Source organism: Acanthaster planci, linkage group LG13 (assembly GCF_054643075.1).
Source record: "Acanthaster planci isolate LZ-2023a linkage group LG13, COTS_SCS, whole genome shotgun sequence".
NCBI lineage: Eukaryota > Metazoa > Echinodermata > Asteroidea > Valvatida > Acanthasteridae > Acanthaster > Acanthaster planci.
The window spans coordinates 8,391,545-8,409,882 of record NC_141789.1 but is presented as its reverse complement, the minus strand read 5'-3'; the positions used below and the strand labels follow the sequence as shown (position 1 = coordinate 8,409,882).

Genomic DNA, 18,338 nt, shown 5'->3' with positions numbered 1-18,338 from the left:
TTTATCGTCATTTTTGTCTCACTCCGAGAAAAGCGTTGAAGCGGAAAAGCAAATTCGTTTTTTGTCATTTATTTTACCGATTTTGTTTTACCGACATTCAATTTCGTCATAGAATGTATTGTTAAGATGGTTTGAATTAGCGGTTATTTGGATGTCATTTTTGTTGCGATTCAAAATTGACTAAGAAAGAATAGGCCGAAGAAATCAGGCATAATTACGTAACTCACTGTTAGTAATTAGATCAAGGGCCAAAGCTTTGTATACAAAATTATATCATTCACGAAATTGAATGTCGTTGAATTGTTTTCAGATTTTCTGTTATTTTTTCAGAGCCTTAAAGCTATTAAATCATTTTCAAATAAAATGTTCCGTCTGTCCTCCCTTTGGGGTCACGGGGGAGGCAAGGGGGTGCTTGCGCCCCTCACTTTATTAAAAAAATTGAAAAATGAAAACCACAAAGAGGAAGGCAAAAAGTAGGGGGGAAATAGATAAAAGGCAATAACCACATGTATCACCAATTTGCTTGAAGAAAAATCCAAATTTACCATCTTCTGTCAGTTACCTGCAGTTGTTACAACTGATGAGTGCTTTGCCCCCTGGAAAGTTTGCCACTGGAAAAAGAGTAGTTCGTCCCCCCGGTAAAGTGCCAACGACGTCACTGTTCATTCCTTTTAATTCAAGTCATTGGTCGTTAGTCGCCTATAACTAATTCGACCAACAACATGCCAATAAAATACCCGGGCGAATTATTGCACATAGCGCTCAATCGGAAATGGAGTGCGGGCGTAATATAGTGAATTCGAACGATCGTTATTGAAAACCAAGTTCTGTGGCCCGCGTTAAAAATAGCTCCTCACTTATGATATTGACGGCCAGAACCTGTATCACAGACATATTCTCATAGTTGATTCAACGAATGCATAGCCTACATCGTGTACATCGCAGTCATTTATATTCTATTGTAAAGGTACTGACATGTGTTTGTGTGAACAGTCTTCCATGCGGCGGAGGTCGAGCTGTGTTGGTTAATTTGGGTTTTTGGTAATTTTAAGATTTTCAGCTTTCTCAAAAGAAACAAATGCATTATGACTCTTATTATTAGAAAATTTGTTACAACTATAGAGTCGATTGGTTATCGAATGTGAGAATGTGTTGCTTGGCTTTTTAGAAATTTTCAGGATTTTTATTTTTCGGAAAAAGGAGATTCCATGTGCGCTGACCCATATTTCGTGACCACCAACATCTACATATTATCATGAAGCTGGTTGGCAAAATCGTTTCTGCCATCGCTACTTTACTACGACGGTAGTACGAGATGCTATTCCGACCAATCGGTAATGCATAGGCCCTATACTCATTTTTACCGCACTCTTTTACTATATTTCTAAGCTACTTCAGGACTGAAAAGTCAATGACATAATTAAACCGATCTAAAATATGAATACTATTTCGCCCACCCCCCCCTACAAAGTACCGGTACTTTGGAAAAGGCGTTATAAGGCCGATTCATATTCGCGTGAAGCAAACACAAACGCAAATGAACTCAAATTTTTCCGACGTCATATTAAAATTTACGCTGCAAATTAATGTTGAACACGTTTCATCTCCAGTGAAATTCTGCCGCAATTCTTTGGTGACGTCAAATCCGCTTCGTTTTCACACTCGCCTGAAGTATGAGCCGCGGTCTTCTGAAATGATATAAAGAGACAAAATGAAAACAAATAGTCAAACAGCCACTATAATATAGACAGGTGGTGATTCAACATGTAAATTTTAGTAAGATTAATCGTGACAGTTCCCAATGAACTATGTTGGCCTCATTACAAAACACTTTCGAATTTAAAAGATGACCTTATTTCATCGAAGTTATTTAGCACACGACCATCTGTGGTGGGCTGATATGAACAACTTCACTTTACATGTACAGGTATGTTTATTTTGGAAAGACCCTGTTCTTCGAGATCACGGACGTGTATAATAAAATCTGGACTCGCAATGCCCTAATCAGCTTATAGACGTCATTGAATCACTCGCGGCCATTTTACCGAGCCGAATACAAAGCTTTCCTGGCAATGCCCGCCTTTGTTCTTCCTGACGTCGATAGAAGGGAGCCAACCCACGCTTTTTATTCGGCTCGGTAAAATGGCCGCTGGTTGGCTTCATTTTATTACAAAGGTGTTGCAAGTCCAGGTTTTTTTATATACGTCCGTGTTCGAGATGTGTAAATAGTGTGACTGAATCAATACCACTGGAATAAATCTCGAATAGTTGAAGTTGGAGTAAAGCTGAACAACCAATATTGACAACCACCCAGATCGCCTTGCACATTTGTTTGCTGAGTCACTTTTTCATCGTCTCAAAACGTTTCAACGTCTCAACGTCTCGAAACGTGTGACAATTCTGTAAGCAAAACCACTGGAAAGTTTACTTGTGTATTTGTGGAGATTGACTTGTTTAGAGAAGCTTAACGTGCTTGCGACGAGATATGAAATTGTTCAGGAGTCTAGTTCCTGCTTTCATGTATACAGGGAGGGAGTTGCAATGAACACAGCTGGATTTGAAAAATGTATCTTTACAACAGCATCAGTAAGTCGGCTTTCTAAAGAATTCTGAATTCCTTCTCTTGAACTGCATGGCCCTACCAAACCCTTTAAGTGCGTCCCTACATATGACAGTCGCAGAAAAAAGAATCTTCTAAAATCTTCCTTGTGCCTGTTGGTTACAGTAAACATCCAGCGAGACAGGCAGGCTTTTGTCAAAGACCAAAGTAAACTCCGTCTTACTTGTGCCTAGGAAAGCTGCAAAATTTGCACGTCGTTGTCATAGTTTTCCGAACAATAGTGGAACATCGGAGCACGTCTCTATTCACTCGTGTTTATGAAACACTTTGGTTTCTTTAGAAACGAAGACTGGCATACGGCAGCGATTAAGGGTGGAGGCTCGGCGTAGAAAATGTCCTTGATTTTAGTGGGAAAAACAGGCACTGCGTCATCCTCGGACGCAAGTAATGGCTCCAACAACAAAAGAAAAACAATTCCAGGGACCAACCCAGAAAGTGAAACCTATCTCCTGTGTAAAGAAATGTTACGTAAGTTGTAGAATTGAAAATTATGCCATAAGGGAAGGTTAGTCGTTTGCGCCACAGATGTGCGAATTAACTTGAAGCTTCTGCATCTGTCCCGTCTACACTCGAGCGAAAAACTGCTTCTGAAAGCGGATCTTTGGAAGACAACTCTTGGAACGTTACCGCAGCTTGTAACGTACGAAAGTTTTCATTTTTACTTTATCCAGGGTTTATCATGCAATAAATGTTAATTGAGACGGCTCTGATTTTAATGAAATCCGAGGTACATCAGTGCTAAAAGGCCCTTACTGAAAAACTGCATTAAAACGACTGTTTGAAAATTACTATTTTAAACATGAAATCGGGCAAGAAAATTTGTTGAAATGTAAACAAATTGACCCCGTGGTTCAGCAAATAAAAGTAAAACAAATCTAGTCTAATACAACATTTCCTTCAGTGCTCAGACGGCCCTTAGAGTATTCTCAAAAATGATATTTTTTGCTGTAATGACCTTTAAGCACTGACCAGATGTTCTGATTCATTTCAAGAAATGTTTTAATCTTTGAAATGTTTAGTCTTCTCCATGAGGCACATCGTTGACGTTTAGCATAGTTGCATACACCCAAGTCCTTACTGAAGTTCACTTCATTTTCTAGTTGCTTGTCTTGTATTTTGGAATTAACAAGGACAGCAAAGTGGTAAAAACACAAAAAGCCAGGCGGAATTTAGAGAAGAGGAACGAATCCCAAAGTGTTCGTCATTGTGTGCAGCCTTAACATCCCGCTCTAAGTTTAATATCAGCGTCTTCTCAGAAATTTTGAGAAATAAGAAAGACTTTGGAAAGTTTTTCAACTGATTGGAGGTACGTGGAAATTCTCACAACAAAAACTTATCTCGCTTTATCGTGAAAATGTTAATGCTGCATTGTACCTCACTCCGGAAGATTCGACCTTGATTATCGTTTTTGCTCAACTATAGAAAATACGCAGCCGTTTTTGATTAACTGGGACAATTTTTTTCACTTAAAGCGTCGGACAAACAGAACTTGAATTATGCATTTCAGATATATGTTCTTGAAATCGGTGTTCCCACAAAGTGTTATCGTTGAATTCTGGGGATAGGTTATCTTCGAAATCACTATTATCCAGTATTTATTGGACAATAAATTCACCCAGTAACGCGGTAACATGGATGATCATTTATTCGACTAATGGAAATGGTAGACTGCCTGGGGTATTTCTGAATTGAAGTGAAATTCACCCGCTAACAAAACTTGTTTTGTTGTACTAGGCAGAGCAGACAACGTAGCCATGAAAGCCCAGCTAGCATTGTTTTTATCCCTAGCCGCAGCTGGTTACTGCTTCCGTAAGTAATACACCGTTATACACTTTCTCTAGCTTCCGCATCTAAAACCAGGGCAGTGTCTGGTTTATTATAGTCAGTGGTTCAGTCTTGTGCACGTCCAACTTGTAATTTTTATTCAAGATGTTTTTGACGCACTGATCTTTCTCAGAGGTCAAAAACTATGAGAAGTTGAAAACTGTAGCATTACAAGGGAACTTATGGCCACAATCAAATCCAAACGAGAGTAGAAAAATGTAATGAAGTGTTTTTCTAAACACAGGAAATATCTTAACAGAAAGTGGCTTGAGCTAGCTGCAGAAAAACAAACATTTCCGAGTTGATCGCCTACAACCGTCTGCTGCTTATGCAAATGTATCATAATCTGTTGACACTATTTTTAGAAATCCCCATCCACGTAAGAACAAAGTGGAGAAGCCACGGGGGGGGGAGGCATGTGCCACCCCCGCAAATTCCTGGTGCCCCCAGGTGCCCCCACCTAAAATAAGATAACGCCTGCTCCTTCCACAACCAAAATATTTTTTTTTAAATCGTACTTTGAAAGTTCGCAATATTCACTCGCTCCCTTGAGATGTGTTGTTGGCCTGTAAATACAATTCCAGTCAAGGAATACTGAGCGAGGCGAAAATATCTGTGCAAAAACATTGACTCAACACACCATAAAAAGCTGGCCCCATTAGATGTCGATGCCTCCCCCCCCCTTAGGGAAATCTTAGCTACGCCACTGCACGTTTGCCTGTTGGACTATATCCATTAGCAATGGGCGTGGCAGCCTCCTGCAAACAGCGTACCTAGACCCTTGATTATCTTGGTCAACACTCGACCATTGAAGTGGGATTGGGCGACAGTTTGCGTACATATGCATTCCACCATTGTTGATTCAGTATAGGTGAATAGCCCTAGTAACCAATGCTGGAGTTGAAACTTTTTCAAAAAGAATGTGGCCTTAATTTACTTATCACCTCAATTAATTCCCTTCATCTGATTAATGTAACGTTTTTTCACCATCTACACGACCAGGGCTAGTGAAGGAACGTGCACGCAGCCCACGGAGTCGAGATTGAAGTAGAGCTATGCGCATTGTTTGTGCACAAAATGCGCGGCCGAACGATGGCGGCGCTTTACGAGTGTAATGTGATGCTGTATCCTGTTCATTCAGTGGTCAGAATTGATGAAGGAGAAGATCTGTTGTGTTTTCTTTAATTCTATTGATGGAGATGGTCCTCTTCTCGTATATAGAGAAGGAAGAACATTACTTAATTCAACAGAAACGTCAGCACTCTGCTTCTCATTTTGGTTTCATTCTATCACTCATATCACATAGTCTGCCACACGATTTGGGTTCAATGCGTCTGCAGATCCAACAAACACAGATCGTGGCTTTCTTGGAGATTTTTCCAGTGAAAACTGGGGGAAATAAATGACAAATCAATCATTCAGTTTTTGAAACCACTTTTGCTGATAAGAAACATTTCAGACGGTCCTAACTTAAAGTAGTGAAGTCTCATATACAAAGCTAGAAAGGCTAGACAGACTGTCTTAAATGTCTTACTACAGGCTTGAAGTCAAGCATCATAAAGTACACGAAACTTTCTGAAACTAAAAAGTGCGACTCACATGTCAAAAGCTTCTCCTTCTTTCAAACTTGATTTACCATCGATCTCCAGCAATTCAGTTCTGTGCATACCTAAACCATTATTCTTTTGAAGATTTTCTTCAAAATGTGACAATTGAAGTACAATAACCTCAACCAGTTTTTGAAAAACTTCGTTTGAAAGTGCAGGCAACAAAATTCGCAACGCTTGTTATTTACCCTCATGAAAATACGCATACGCGGGATGCATTTTGGACGCGATGTCCTGTCTAATGTCTATCCGGTTTGTAAGTGTGACGTTACTTCAGTTTAAACCACACCCACTGCACATGTGCTGCAGATATAGAGTTACATGCATTGATCGCCGTTTACATGGAACGGAAGTTAATTCTGAGTTTCTGAGTTCTGAGTTTTAATTCTGAATCGGCAAATAGACCAAATGCTGACAGACTCGGAGTCTCGGACTATTGGACTATTATGAAATGACTGTGTCATTTTGATCATCTTAAAGAAAAGCTTGAACCGTATAATGGGTTATAAGAACAACAAATGGAACATATGGTATGATTATTGATTATTGGGCCAAATATGCTAAAAAGGGTGTTTGAGAGCAAAAGAAAAAACTCAATGCAAATTTAGACAGATTTTGGTTGAAATGTCAAATATAAAAATTGCGTACAAGCAAGTTGGTCGATAAGGTTACTTTTAAGACTCGCATAAGTTTTACTAATTCTAACTTCAAATCAAATTTGAGAAAATGGACATTTTTGGTGAAAAGTGACAATTGACTCAGAAATGGTTTTAGTGGAGAGAGTTATTTAGGATTCAGCACCAATTTTTACATAGGATAAGATTGTCACAACGTTTGAATTCATAATTCTGAATTTTTATAAAATTTAGTTTAAAAAAGACATTTTGGAGAAAAAATGACAAATATCTCAAAACTATGGGAGTGGGGTCAATGGAACTGCCTTTTTTGGAATCAGCATCACTTTTTACATGAGAGAAGGCTAATGCTACATTTAAATTTACAATTTCTGAATTTTTTACCAAGTTTGCCACCATAAAGTCTAATTAAGCCGACCTATCTCCCAGAGTAAACCTTTCGTGTAATAAGGCTACTGGAAACGAAGTAAAAAATGAATTAACAACACGGTACAAGAAATATATTCGTGTTTGTTTGCACCGCCATAAACATTTACAAATGAAGAAAATTTCTTCGCTGTTTTGTTCTTCTGTCTTGTTTTACAGCTTCCGGGGATATAACAAATTCAGCCTGTAGCCCTAACCCGTGCTTCAACGGTGGAACGTGTATTGATATGGGCTTGATGTACATGTGTGTCTGTAATCCAGACTACGTGGGAACGCAATGCGAAACCCCTGGTAAGAGGAATATAATGCATAATGCTACACGCCAGGATATCGTCATTATGAAGTTTTTATCTTGAATGAGAAATTTCATGTCATATCTTTATTTGGCATGCCTGGGGTCACAATGGTGCCTTGGCAAGCAATTATGTCATCCTCTATATTTAAAATACCCGGACCAAATGAGTCTCAAACGCAAACACAATATCACCCGTCAGCGGATTTCGTCCCATAGTTTCATTGTTACTTATAAATGAATACCATTGATTTTTGTCCTTGCGAATAGTCAACTCGTTAAGATAGTGGTCACAAACCAAATGAGCGATTGCTTTAGATTATGAAATCTATTACAAGCGTAGCCTATTCAGAGATTTTACATCATAGGGGAACACGTCATGGAGATTTATGGCAGTATCTTTTACCTCAGGAAAGCATTAATTGCATGGCTGATGTCCCTTTCTTTAATTAATTAAGGTGTACGTTTTACATTACTGTATCAATTTTCGTAGATGACCCGTGTGCGTCTAATCCTTGTCGTAATGGTGCGCTGTGCTTCCGTCAGGATCAGCGGGGAACCAGTGATCGGACATTTCACTGCTTATGCCAAGGGGACTTCACCGGCACCTTCTGTGGTAAGTCTGGGTAGCGAAGTTTCCAATACAAGCATGTATTTTGTGCAGTCAAGTGATATATTTCTTGCAGCTCGCTATGTCATGCTCTTTCTCGGCCCCACAGACATCAGAGTTTTAGGGAATACTCATCTTAGGCTGATTCTCCACGAAAAATAATGGCCCACAACTTCCGGGGGGGGACAGTGGCACACCCAGGATTTGTCGTTGGGGCGGAGCTTAGACTGGAATCGTCCCCCAAAAATATCTCATGATGTCCAGGCCTCCCCAGTCGCGCCACAAAGGATTTGGATTTACTGCTAAATCAGAATTAGTAGTTTCCGATGTAGGTATATATTGTATCTTCCTTTTTAAGGAAAAAACCTGGGGAGTCAAGCCTCCGAGGCCCCCAGGTGCGCCACTGCTTAGGGGATACCACACGCTGCCATTTCAATCCAACTATTTTCAACGCACGACGACATTTCCCCTACAGTTTCTTGGTTAGTTTGTAAATTTACAAACTAACCAAGAAACTGTAAGGGAAATGTCGTAAGCTATCATGCGCGGGTCCACCGAATAGGATGTTAGACGGTCGGTTTCTTGTGTATTGTTTCATGAAGTTACACTGTATCGCCTCCGAAACATATGACGCGACGGCATGATTGCTCCATTGTTGGTGAACTGTGCATACAGTTATCTATACCTCCGCAAAATTTTGACTTTACCAAATTTAATTGCTCTTATAGAGTTGGGAATTCAAACTTGTTTTGAAATTTTCACACAGAGTAACCTGAATTGTCATTTAACATACAATTCACTTGATTCAATTTCCGATTTAAGTTAACTATTGTCAGAACACAGCTTCCGATTTCAATTCATTTTCAGACTTACATCGTTGTCAGTGTCCAGATTATGTTTTATACTTCACAGTGTCCACTTTCCCTTCCTTGCAATTCAAATTCAATTTGGCACTCTCGAAATTAATTCAGAATATCCCTTTGTATGCAATCCAACGCAGCGTACAAATTGTCAATCTCCAGTTTTAACACCGACTGGCTTTTTCTTTAATTACAAATTTCCAAAGTCTTTAAATCTACAAAATGTACTTTAAAAACACTCTCGATTAGAACTCAGTTCAATATTAGAAATCCTCAAAACCGTTAATACTTCTTAAAATTTCTGAGTTTCCATGATGATACACAGAGATCAATCCACTCCCTTTCTCACAAAATTTAATTCCAAAGATTTGAAATATAAAACTCCTGCAAACTGCTTGCTGACTACAATGACCTAAAACACAAATCACAAAATTCAATTCCAAAATTCTTCTCTAAATTCCTTGATCTCAGTCCAACTTGAAATTCAGCATTTGAGATCTTTATTTCTAGTGCTTTGTATACTTAATCTTTCAACATGGCAAACGGCATATTAATGACTTCAAAATGTTCTTGAGGGGTCAAAGTTCAGCACAGTTCTAAATGATGTTGATGCTCAGGCAGACCCTCACTCTGTACTTCCCGGCCACAAGGACACGGTAGTTACACTACCTCTCAGATTCTCGTGGGTCAGGGAACAGAGAGAGTTGATCACAACGCCCATGGAGACGATGCCAAACTTCAAAATTTGTATATTTACGTGCCATTTATGAGATATGATTTAACCTGAATGCAGAAAATGAAAAAGTTACTACATTATTAAATTGGAAGTCGATAAACTTTGGGACAAAATTGAACAAAAAAAATAACTTACGGTTAGAAGCATCATTATCAGAATGAAATGGTGGACAGGTTTCTGCTTGTGAAAGGATGTTGATCAAACTCAATAATTCTGTCACTGACACACAGGATCAGGTTTGAAAAGTTACACTTTGTTCGACGGTCTTGCAAAATCATGATTCTACCATCAAGCTTTGATTTCAATTGACTGGACTGCACCCCAAGAATGTCATGGCTATCTAACCATAGCACTGAACAAAAAGACACATTCCTTGTACACGCTTAACCACTCAACCATTACGCATAGGCCTACCCATCCTTACATGGTGAGGTTCACTCCACTGGGAAAACACACCACAGTAAAATTAGGGCGAATATTTATTAGGCCTAACTTAGGCATGGATAATTAGCTACCTATTCACAGACACAGACAACCTGTGACAGATAGAAACACAGAGACGTATACCGGATCTGTGAAAGCTTCAGGAAGACAGCTGTTAATACAATGAAGTACTTGATGGTAAATTACAGTGGATAATGCGCTGAGCAATCCTACCTGGCCTTTCTGATCTTTTGATATTTTCCTTTGTCAAGTTATCTAAGTTCCAAATGAAACAAAAAGTGAGGATGCCATCAATAAAGGACTTATAAAAAAGATCCAAAACCTGTTATCAACATGAAATTCCTTCAGTTTCTCATTCCACTACACGGGGAGCAGCAACGCCCAGTTCGTGATTTTGTCGTACGAGCGCACGCACACTGTTGCACACTCCCATTGAACGAACACACTCAAGTTGTACGTTAATTTAACTTCCGGTTCCATGGTTCCCTGTAGCTCTATGTGCAGTGGGCGTGGTTAAGACTGAAGTGACGTCACACGAACCTAGTAGACCGGCCACGGGGTACCCACGCAACACGTGAAACACTGATCTTGCTTTGTGTTATTGATACAAAGGCAAGGATTTTTACGTTGAAAACAATAATAAGAAAAACATAAAATGCCGGCATAGAAAGACGGATTAGCTTTGGCGACTTAACTCGAAGAAATCTTCGTTAAAAATGTTGCTAGTTTTGATTGTTTCAACAACGCTTGCTGATTTAAATTGCCTTAACTTTGGCCATGTACATGTACCATTGAGACTCCATGGTTCTCGGCCCATCTATTATAGTTCAATAGTAGCAGTGGGATCCAGTGTAACTATGCTGCCATATCAAGTGCGATTTTTAAACCATGATTCAAGGCAAACTCATAGGGAACTTTTCATTTGACTGCCATTTTGTGACAGGAATTAACCGCTCTAGACCTTATTCATTCAAACCAAGTTTATAATACAGACTTGCACATTTATGACTTTTACTGGTTAATTTTTTTTTCACAATGTAGACTAGATTCTGTATTTTACGCTGGGACATACATGTATTAGCTTCCGCTTGCAGTTTTGATTCATCTTGTAATAGTATGTAATTTTATGAAATATAAATTTTCTCCCTTCCCATATTGTCAATTTTGCGTGCGAATATTCAAATTCGAAAAGAATGCCAATGGTCGATATTAATGAGCATGGATATTTTTTGGCGCAGCCCTTTCAAGTTCAAATCATTTGGTGTTTACTAAAATTAAGTACTTTTTTACAAAAATGTACTCTAGTTCCCTTCGGCGAATATTTCTTCCTACTTCTGTCGTTGTCTACTTTCTACTCGGCCACCACTGAAAACATTAGGCAGTTCTTGCTTTGTGGACGCGTCTGTTTTCAGAACGTTTTACGCTCAGCTGATCGTAACAAAGTGCTTTTGTTTCATTATCACCGTTACAAAGTTTTCTTTATGTATTCATGTCATGCCCTTGTATTTGGGAAACGGTAGACAAGCAAGCAACAGTGCCTCCCAACAAGCACTGTCCTGTCAACAAGATTTGGTCGGTGTGAGCAGTGACATATTGAGCTCCGGGATGACCTGGGGAAAAACTGAATATTTTTCAAAAAATGGCTGTCCATTTTTTTTTTATTTTGTAAAAGAGTCCTCGACCCTTCCCAGAGGAAGGGGCACCATTTCTGGCATTTTTAATTTCGACAAAGGCAACATGTCGCTTTGAGAGACATTGGATACATCGCTGAATGTGTAGTTCCTCTCACTTGGTGCGCCAAAGGACATCTCCTAGAATTCATTCTCCCCAATGGGTGTTTTAATTAGCATCATCCACGGACACAGTTTCTTATGTATATTTATGTTTCAGTTATACTGTGAAATTCTGTTTTCAGATCTGCAACTCTTGAAGTCGGCATGTGATAATAATCCATGTCAAAATGGCGGTGTTTGCGAGCCCAGCACGGACTCAGAACCAGGCTACATTTGCCGTTGTACCAACTTCTACGGCGGAACTAACTGTCAAATATGTAAGAACATTTGGACGTGATTTACTTTCTATCAGTAAGGTTGATTGTTATTGGTAGTTATTGGTGTTGTTATTGGTGGTTCGCCTGAAACTCTCCCACGAATGTTCCTACAGATGACATCCATGGTCGCTTCAAGCGTGCTTAGAACATTTGATCCGATTTGTATTGTCATAATTTTTTTTTAAATCCGATGAGTCCTGTTTTGAATCCCGGGTAATGTGCCTGTGGCGTAGATGATCTCAATGTGACCTGAATCCATTTGTTTTTATATCAACAGTACCATGCGATATGAATCCATGCCAGAATGGTGGCGAGTGCTTCTCTGGCTTCAGGAACAGAGGTGACTTCATGTGTAGGTGCCCCGAAGGTTTAAGGGGTCCCAACTGCGAGATCAACGGTAAGTGCAATACATGTGTTAAATACAAACAAAGGATCGTACCACATTGGTTTGTATTTAGTTTAACCTACATATTATGGTGAGTGATGAGGTCTGTGCATATGTGGTCTGTAAAGGCTGAAAGATATGAGTAATTTGAAAGATTGAAAGATGATGAGTAACAGGTTGAAATATACACATTACACAACTGATACAATGCCTACCGGGTCGAATTTTTGTCTTGTGAAAAGTGTAAACCACAGAATTTTCCAGCCCTTCAATTTGCGGTAAAACTAAACGAATCTCATAGTATTGCAATTATAATTTCTTGGCTTCTAACCTCTTGAAGATCCATGCATGGATAACCCATGTGGAGAAGGAAACATGTGCAAGCCTGGAAGGAATGGAAGCTTCAGCTGTATGTGTTCTTGCTCCCCTGGAGGCACCTGTCAATCTCGGCCGACTGAAGGTAATGCCTCATTAACTTCTTGACTGATGCTGGGCTGAAAGGGATCATAATACGTATTTTCGGGGACTTTCTTTCTTTCCTCCTAATTGCGAGGAGAAAAAAATGAAAACCCTTTTCTGGTTACTCTTATTGAAATTACATTTAACATTTGCCATTTTTTCCTGACAGGAAGACACTTTTCATTTTGAGGGATTCTGTTCAACTTGAGAACCCAAAATTTGCTTATTAAAAACATTTGTGAGAAAACGTACTCACTGGCCTATTTTCATGAAGCTAAGCAAAAACAAGTCACTAAAATAAATCTTCCGACAGAAAATATCTAATCAAATTCTGGCAAAGGTTGATGTAGGAATATCGGCAACAGTGGAGTTTCTCTCTTGCATGACTTTATACTTTTGGCCATAAATATGCGAATCCGCATCAGCATATCAAAAGCGAACAAGGCACTAACATGTCCCATGGTACGTGAAAATAGAAATTCGGGAAAAAGGAGCGTTTACAAGAACAATATCAAAATTTCATTGCATAGACCCTGCGAGTGTACGTACGCTTAGCAGACAATCACGTACTTGATTTTACGCAGTCATGTCTGGTCATCCAAGACAAAATACAAATAATTCATAAAAGGCGTCATGGATCAAAGAAAAATCAATAGCAAGTCCAATGGACATTTTTGTGGTAAAGTTCAGATCATCAGAGCCAAACAGTCTTCTTTTACTCGAAGGTTCTCTGTTTTTTAACTTGTTTCTTTAGTTACCTGATAAATATTGCAAGGAACAATTTCAATACTGTGAATTTCTGTGTGGACCCTCCACAGTTAATACATGGCATGTGAAGGACATTGTGTAGAGCGCTTAGAAAAGTGTTGATTTGACATAATTGTTGGTTGAGCATGATGATTCCTGTTCGTTATTATCCCGCTCAACCAACCAAATGGACACTATATTACCAGAATGCATCAATCTACAGGAAATGGAGAGACCGATGGGGAAGGCCCAGATGGAGTAGCAACTACGACAGACAATCCTGATGGTGAAATGGACAGCGGTTCACCTGGAGCTGAATCTGCAGGTGGCACAGGGGACAGCGGTAACTCGGTTGGTGAGAATTCCATTCCACAAGTTAGTGGAGGTGGCTCAAGTAGTTTAAACCCATCATCAGGATCACATGCAATGCCCCATGACTCCAGACCATGCTTTCAGATGATGCAAGAAACAAATAACTGCAACAACCATGGGTACTGCCATGAAGACAGCACAGGGGCGATCTGTCGATGCCACGAAGGGTTTATGGGTGTAACTTGTGCGCAGGCTATCGGTAGTCCACAAGACGATTCAAATGGCGTCTCTGATTCCAACAGAGGTTCCGATGCAGGCCCAGAAAGCGGTAGTGTTGGTTCTGGAAATACTGGTTCGAATATTGGTTCCGGTGGTTCGGGTACTGGTGATGAAACAGCTTGGGCAAGGAACAATACTAGGCCATGTGTTGAAATGATGGAACAGACGGAGTATTGTAATCATCGTGGGTATTGTGTTGAGGATGGCACGAGTGCATTCTGTCGTTGCTATGAAGGGTTCCGAGGTTCCACCTGTCAGCATATTGATGACACTAGTTCAGGAATGAACTCTGACAGGGATTCTATTTACACTGGCTCTGGGACTGGCACGGGTAGCACAGGGGAAGATACCAGAACCGACAGCTCTCAGACTGATGAAAGTTCCGCCGGTAGCAATACCCTGCCTCAGGTCGGCCCAGGATCCAGCAACGTTGGTCAAGGGTCGGGTTCAAACACATCCCATATCACGTCTAAACCATGCGTCGCTCTTATGCGAGAAACGAACAACTGCACAAATCACCAAGGTTACTGCATTGAAGATAGGCACGGTGCACTGTGCTATTGTCATCACGGATATCAAGGTGTGGTCTGTGATGCGCCATCACAGGGTTAAAAGATTGGAATCACAGCTGTCAGCATACTGTTGATTGTATAGACTAATCCAAAGAGACATTGCTACGGCAATGGCTCTCTATCCTGAGACAAATGTTCATTAAGTTGACGCGCGTGTGCATTTTAGCAAGTCACACCCTCAGATATCCGATCGGATATTTATGGTTACACCCTCCTTTTGCACCATTGTGTATTTTACCCGGGCGTACTACCAGTGTGTGCCCCTCGACAACAAGTCAAATGTTAAAATTGTTCATCTTGCATATTTCAAAGGCCTCTTATGTCTTATAGTTGCGGAAAATGTGGGAATAACGAATTGTTCACATCTGACGCGGCAGCCATTTTGTAGCTCGCGCGTATTTATCTCAGCAATTATGATTGGCGCAGCCTTTTTATTCCTTCATATATCTGTATGTTTGGCGTAGAGTTCTAGTTAGTTTCTATAGCTTCCATGATGTACATGTACATTATACACACGAACAGGTACAACACTGCCCAGAAACCATGTTTCATTTTGCATCACGAACAAGTTTCGTGAAGAAGCTGTATAGGGGTAGCTGTTCCGGGTCCCAGGCTGGTAGCTGGCTAAATGTCGCCCCGCAACCCGGGTGGAGGAGACATGTGTCGCAGCACCAGGCGAGGTCGGGTTTCCCGCTTGTACATGTATACTCAGTGGAACTACGGACAGTTAATAAAACGTGTAGATGGCTCTCAGTCCATTTGTTCAGCAAAACCTCCAAGTGTCGAACACACATACGTTACGTTATAAAAAGTATTTTGCAGGAAACCTAATGTGACTGGAATTACGACTTATACTCCAACCAATCTTGACCCTAAAAATTCCTTCCTGCGACAATCACACAAAAACTTCACAATTGAGGGTATGGTTGTGTGCATAAGGCCAAAAAATTACCTCTGTTTCCTGATCATTAAGCGCGACCCTAAATTTTTATCGGCTAGTTAGAAAAACAAGTTTTAAAAACCTGCAAAACATCCTGTTGTCTTTTCCGTCTTCAGAAAACACTTTTCAACAACTGTCTTCCCGTCTAAAGGCTAGTATTTATATGTTCGCCTACTTACATTCCCAATTTTTGAAAAGAAACTTCCTTTATTTTCACAAGTTTCCTTCGCGTTTTTTACTACATGTAAACCACGTGCGCAATGTTTTGTGCATTAAAGCAATGCTGCAATGGTTTTCGCCGCGCTGCGCCATTGCCAAAGAAGGCATAATGTAAGTGCGGCAACCAGTCTATGCATCCCAGCCAAAATAGCGTTGTCTACTGTCAATTTTCTCTGCATACTAACAGGAGATTTTTGTGGAAGAGTGAGGATATGGTAAGAAAAAAATTAACCGGCATACCGACCCTTGCAAGCTCGCCTGCTGATTTAATGTACATTGTAATCACAAGATACAGTTTACCTTAGCACTTTTTATTTAGGAAATATTTCTATTAAAAGGCAGTCTTTTTCTAATTATAATTTTCATGTCTGCAGTATTGTAATTAGTTACTTTTACATATTAGCATACAGTACAATGAATACAATATGTAGGCCCTAGGTGATTCTATAAAGTGATAATTCTGATATGTAATTATATAAACAGCATTTTATATTTACACATAGGAGCAGATGTCTACCAAACTAAACAATACTTCACACTGTCGGTAAATTTCAGACTTTGGAGGCGAGTTTTTCGATATGCATCGTGCCATTCATTTAGTCTTACCTTGACCTGGTGTACATTTCAATGTTTCACTTGTCCAATAAATTGTTGCTATCCTTTTTGTGGAGTTGCCTGGTGCATTTTTTTATTAAATGACACGCCCAGGGTTCTTTTTTTTGGGGGGGTGTATGTTTTTCTTTCTTTTGGGGGGCCGGGGCTGGGGCTGGGCGTGGAGGAAGGCTGTGGCTTCGAAACGTCAAAGTGTCACTACTTGCGTTCCACGGGGCAAACGACAGAACAAGCGTGAGCAAATACATATAAAGAGATGAAATCGCGAGAGACTGTTAAAATCCTTTTACAGCTTCTGACCACTTTGGACTGCACAGTAGACCCAAACGTCGCTTTACTCATATAGGACGAATTTTCTGTATTTGGAAGAATGTAACGGTAACTTAACTGTCACAGCTCTCTCTTTACACGGCACAGGGCCAATAGTTTCTGTTGCGCCTCCGCCCCCATGGCTACGGGTACATGCGAAACGGAAAGAGATGCTGATCTGACGCATGCGCGCGTACTGCTACGTAATACCCTCCGCCAATCAAACAGTGGTGCAACATGGCTTGGAAAAAAAATTAATTTAGTTGGCATGTAAACCCTAGTACCTTTGTAGACTTGTTAATTTAGTTGGCATGTAAACCCTAGTACCTTTGTAGACTTGTTAATTTAGTTGGCATGTAAACCCCAGTACCTTTGTAGACTTGTTCTGTTTTCTTGTTTCCTTTTCAGACATCTTTTTTCTGCATTTTTAAAATCTATTTATTTATTTTCATCGGGGGACGCCGACAGTAACTCTCTGTGTTGGGAAGTGTGCGATTGCCGTGAGGATTTTACGCGGGAAAATATAACAAGCTGCTCCTTCAATTCAGGCAACTGCACTTTGATACTACGAGAAAAAACATGTATCTGTATTGTAGCAGATGACTGCAAAATGATGGGGTAAAACGTACTTAACCTGCAATGACTGAGTGAATTTAAAGAAGAACGAGACACTACATTAGTAGTCTTGATACATGGTTATCTCTTCCATTATCCACAGCATCGATACTGTGAACATATTTGAATCCAAGACGTGATCAACTTTAACTGTAACATTAAGTTTGGTTTTAGTTTAGTAGGGACAAGTATATGACGATCTTGTTACAGTCATGAACTCATTTTATTTCATTTGCAACGGCAGCAAAAGGTAATATTTACAGCTTTATAAATCATTGTATACGAAACAAAATACTGAGATTTACAAACATAAACTAGAATCAGCTCAAATATTCCATGTTTTGCTAATTCTAAATGAAAACCAAAAAATAGAGCATCTGTCAACAGACATCCTCTGCATAGGTTTAAACTATGAGTAATATCATACTCTGCCCAAAACCAAGGTCAAAATCGTCTTATTTTAAAAAGGAAAAGCTCGACAAGTCTAATCTGGGATGGAGTCTACAACAAAAATTATGCGAAAAGACTGTGCACTGTTTGATCCTCAATTCCACTGAAGACATAAATATATGTAAAACGCGTGTATAAGGTGCAATACACCATAGGCAAAAACAATTACAAATTGGGACTGTCGACTAGTTATTAAAGTAACATCTACTTTGCAAGAAAGTAAATAGCAGACTCAGTCAATCTGTAAAAAACTTCCGCCAAGAAAGCTGTTGTTTTCGAAAAAATGGCGACCAACCTTAGAAAACAAACTTTAATTCTAAATATCACATCACGAT

At 39.8% G+C, this 18,338-nt stretch overlaps 1 protein-coding gene across 4 annotated transcripts; it reads left to right on the top strand.

The window, feature by feature from the left end:
- Positions 1-2,933: 2,933 nt before the first annotated feature.
- Positions 2,934-16,606, top strand: LOC110982502 (uncharacterized). Of its 4 annotated transcripts, none has more exons than XM_087144971.1 (9): positions 3,153-3,260; positions 3,756-3,926; positions 4,355-4,429; positions 7,272-7,403; positions 7,898-8,020; positions 11,970-12,104; positions 12,382-12,501; positions 12,830-12,949; positions 13,919-16,606. In XM_087144971.1, the coding sequence occupies exons 3-9, from the start codon at positions 4,375-4,377 to the stop codon at positions 14,896-14,898; spliced, it is 1,665 nt and encodes a 554-aa protein (XP_087001097.1). In that variant the 5' UTR covers positions 3,153-3,260; positions 3,756-3,926; positions 4,355-4,374; the 3' UTR covers positions 14,899-16,606. The 4 variants fall into 4 exon arrangements, with proteins under 4 accessions (XP_087001095.1, XP_022096637.2, XP_087001097.1 ...); XM_087144970.1 differs by having other exon boundaries at positions 3,751-3,926; XM_087144969.1 differs by lacking the exons at positions 3,153-3,260; positions 3,756-3,926 and adding an exon at positions 2,934-3,055.
- Positions 16,607-18,338: the final 1,732 nt, after the last annotated feature.

Coding starts and splice junctions, on each gene's coding strand:
- LOC110982502 (XM_087144969.1), top strand. CDS start 2,953: ATGTCCTTGATTTTAGTGGGAAAAACAGGCACTGCGTCATCCTCGGAC. Junction 8,021..11,969: donor CTTCACCGGCACCTTCTGTG/GTAAGTCTGGGT, acceptor TTCTGTTTTCAG/ATCTGCAACTCTTGAAGTCG. Junction 12,105..12,381: donor CGGAACTAACTGTCAAATAT/GTAAGAACATTT, acceptor TTATATCAACAG/TACCATGCGATATGAATCCA.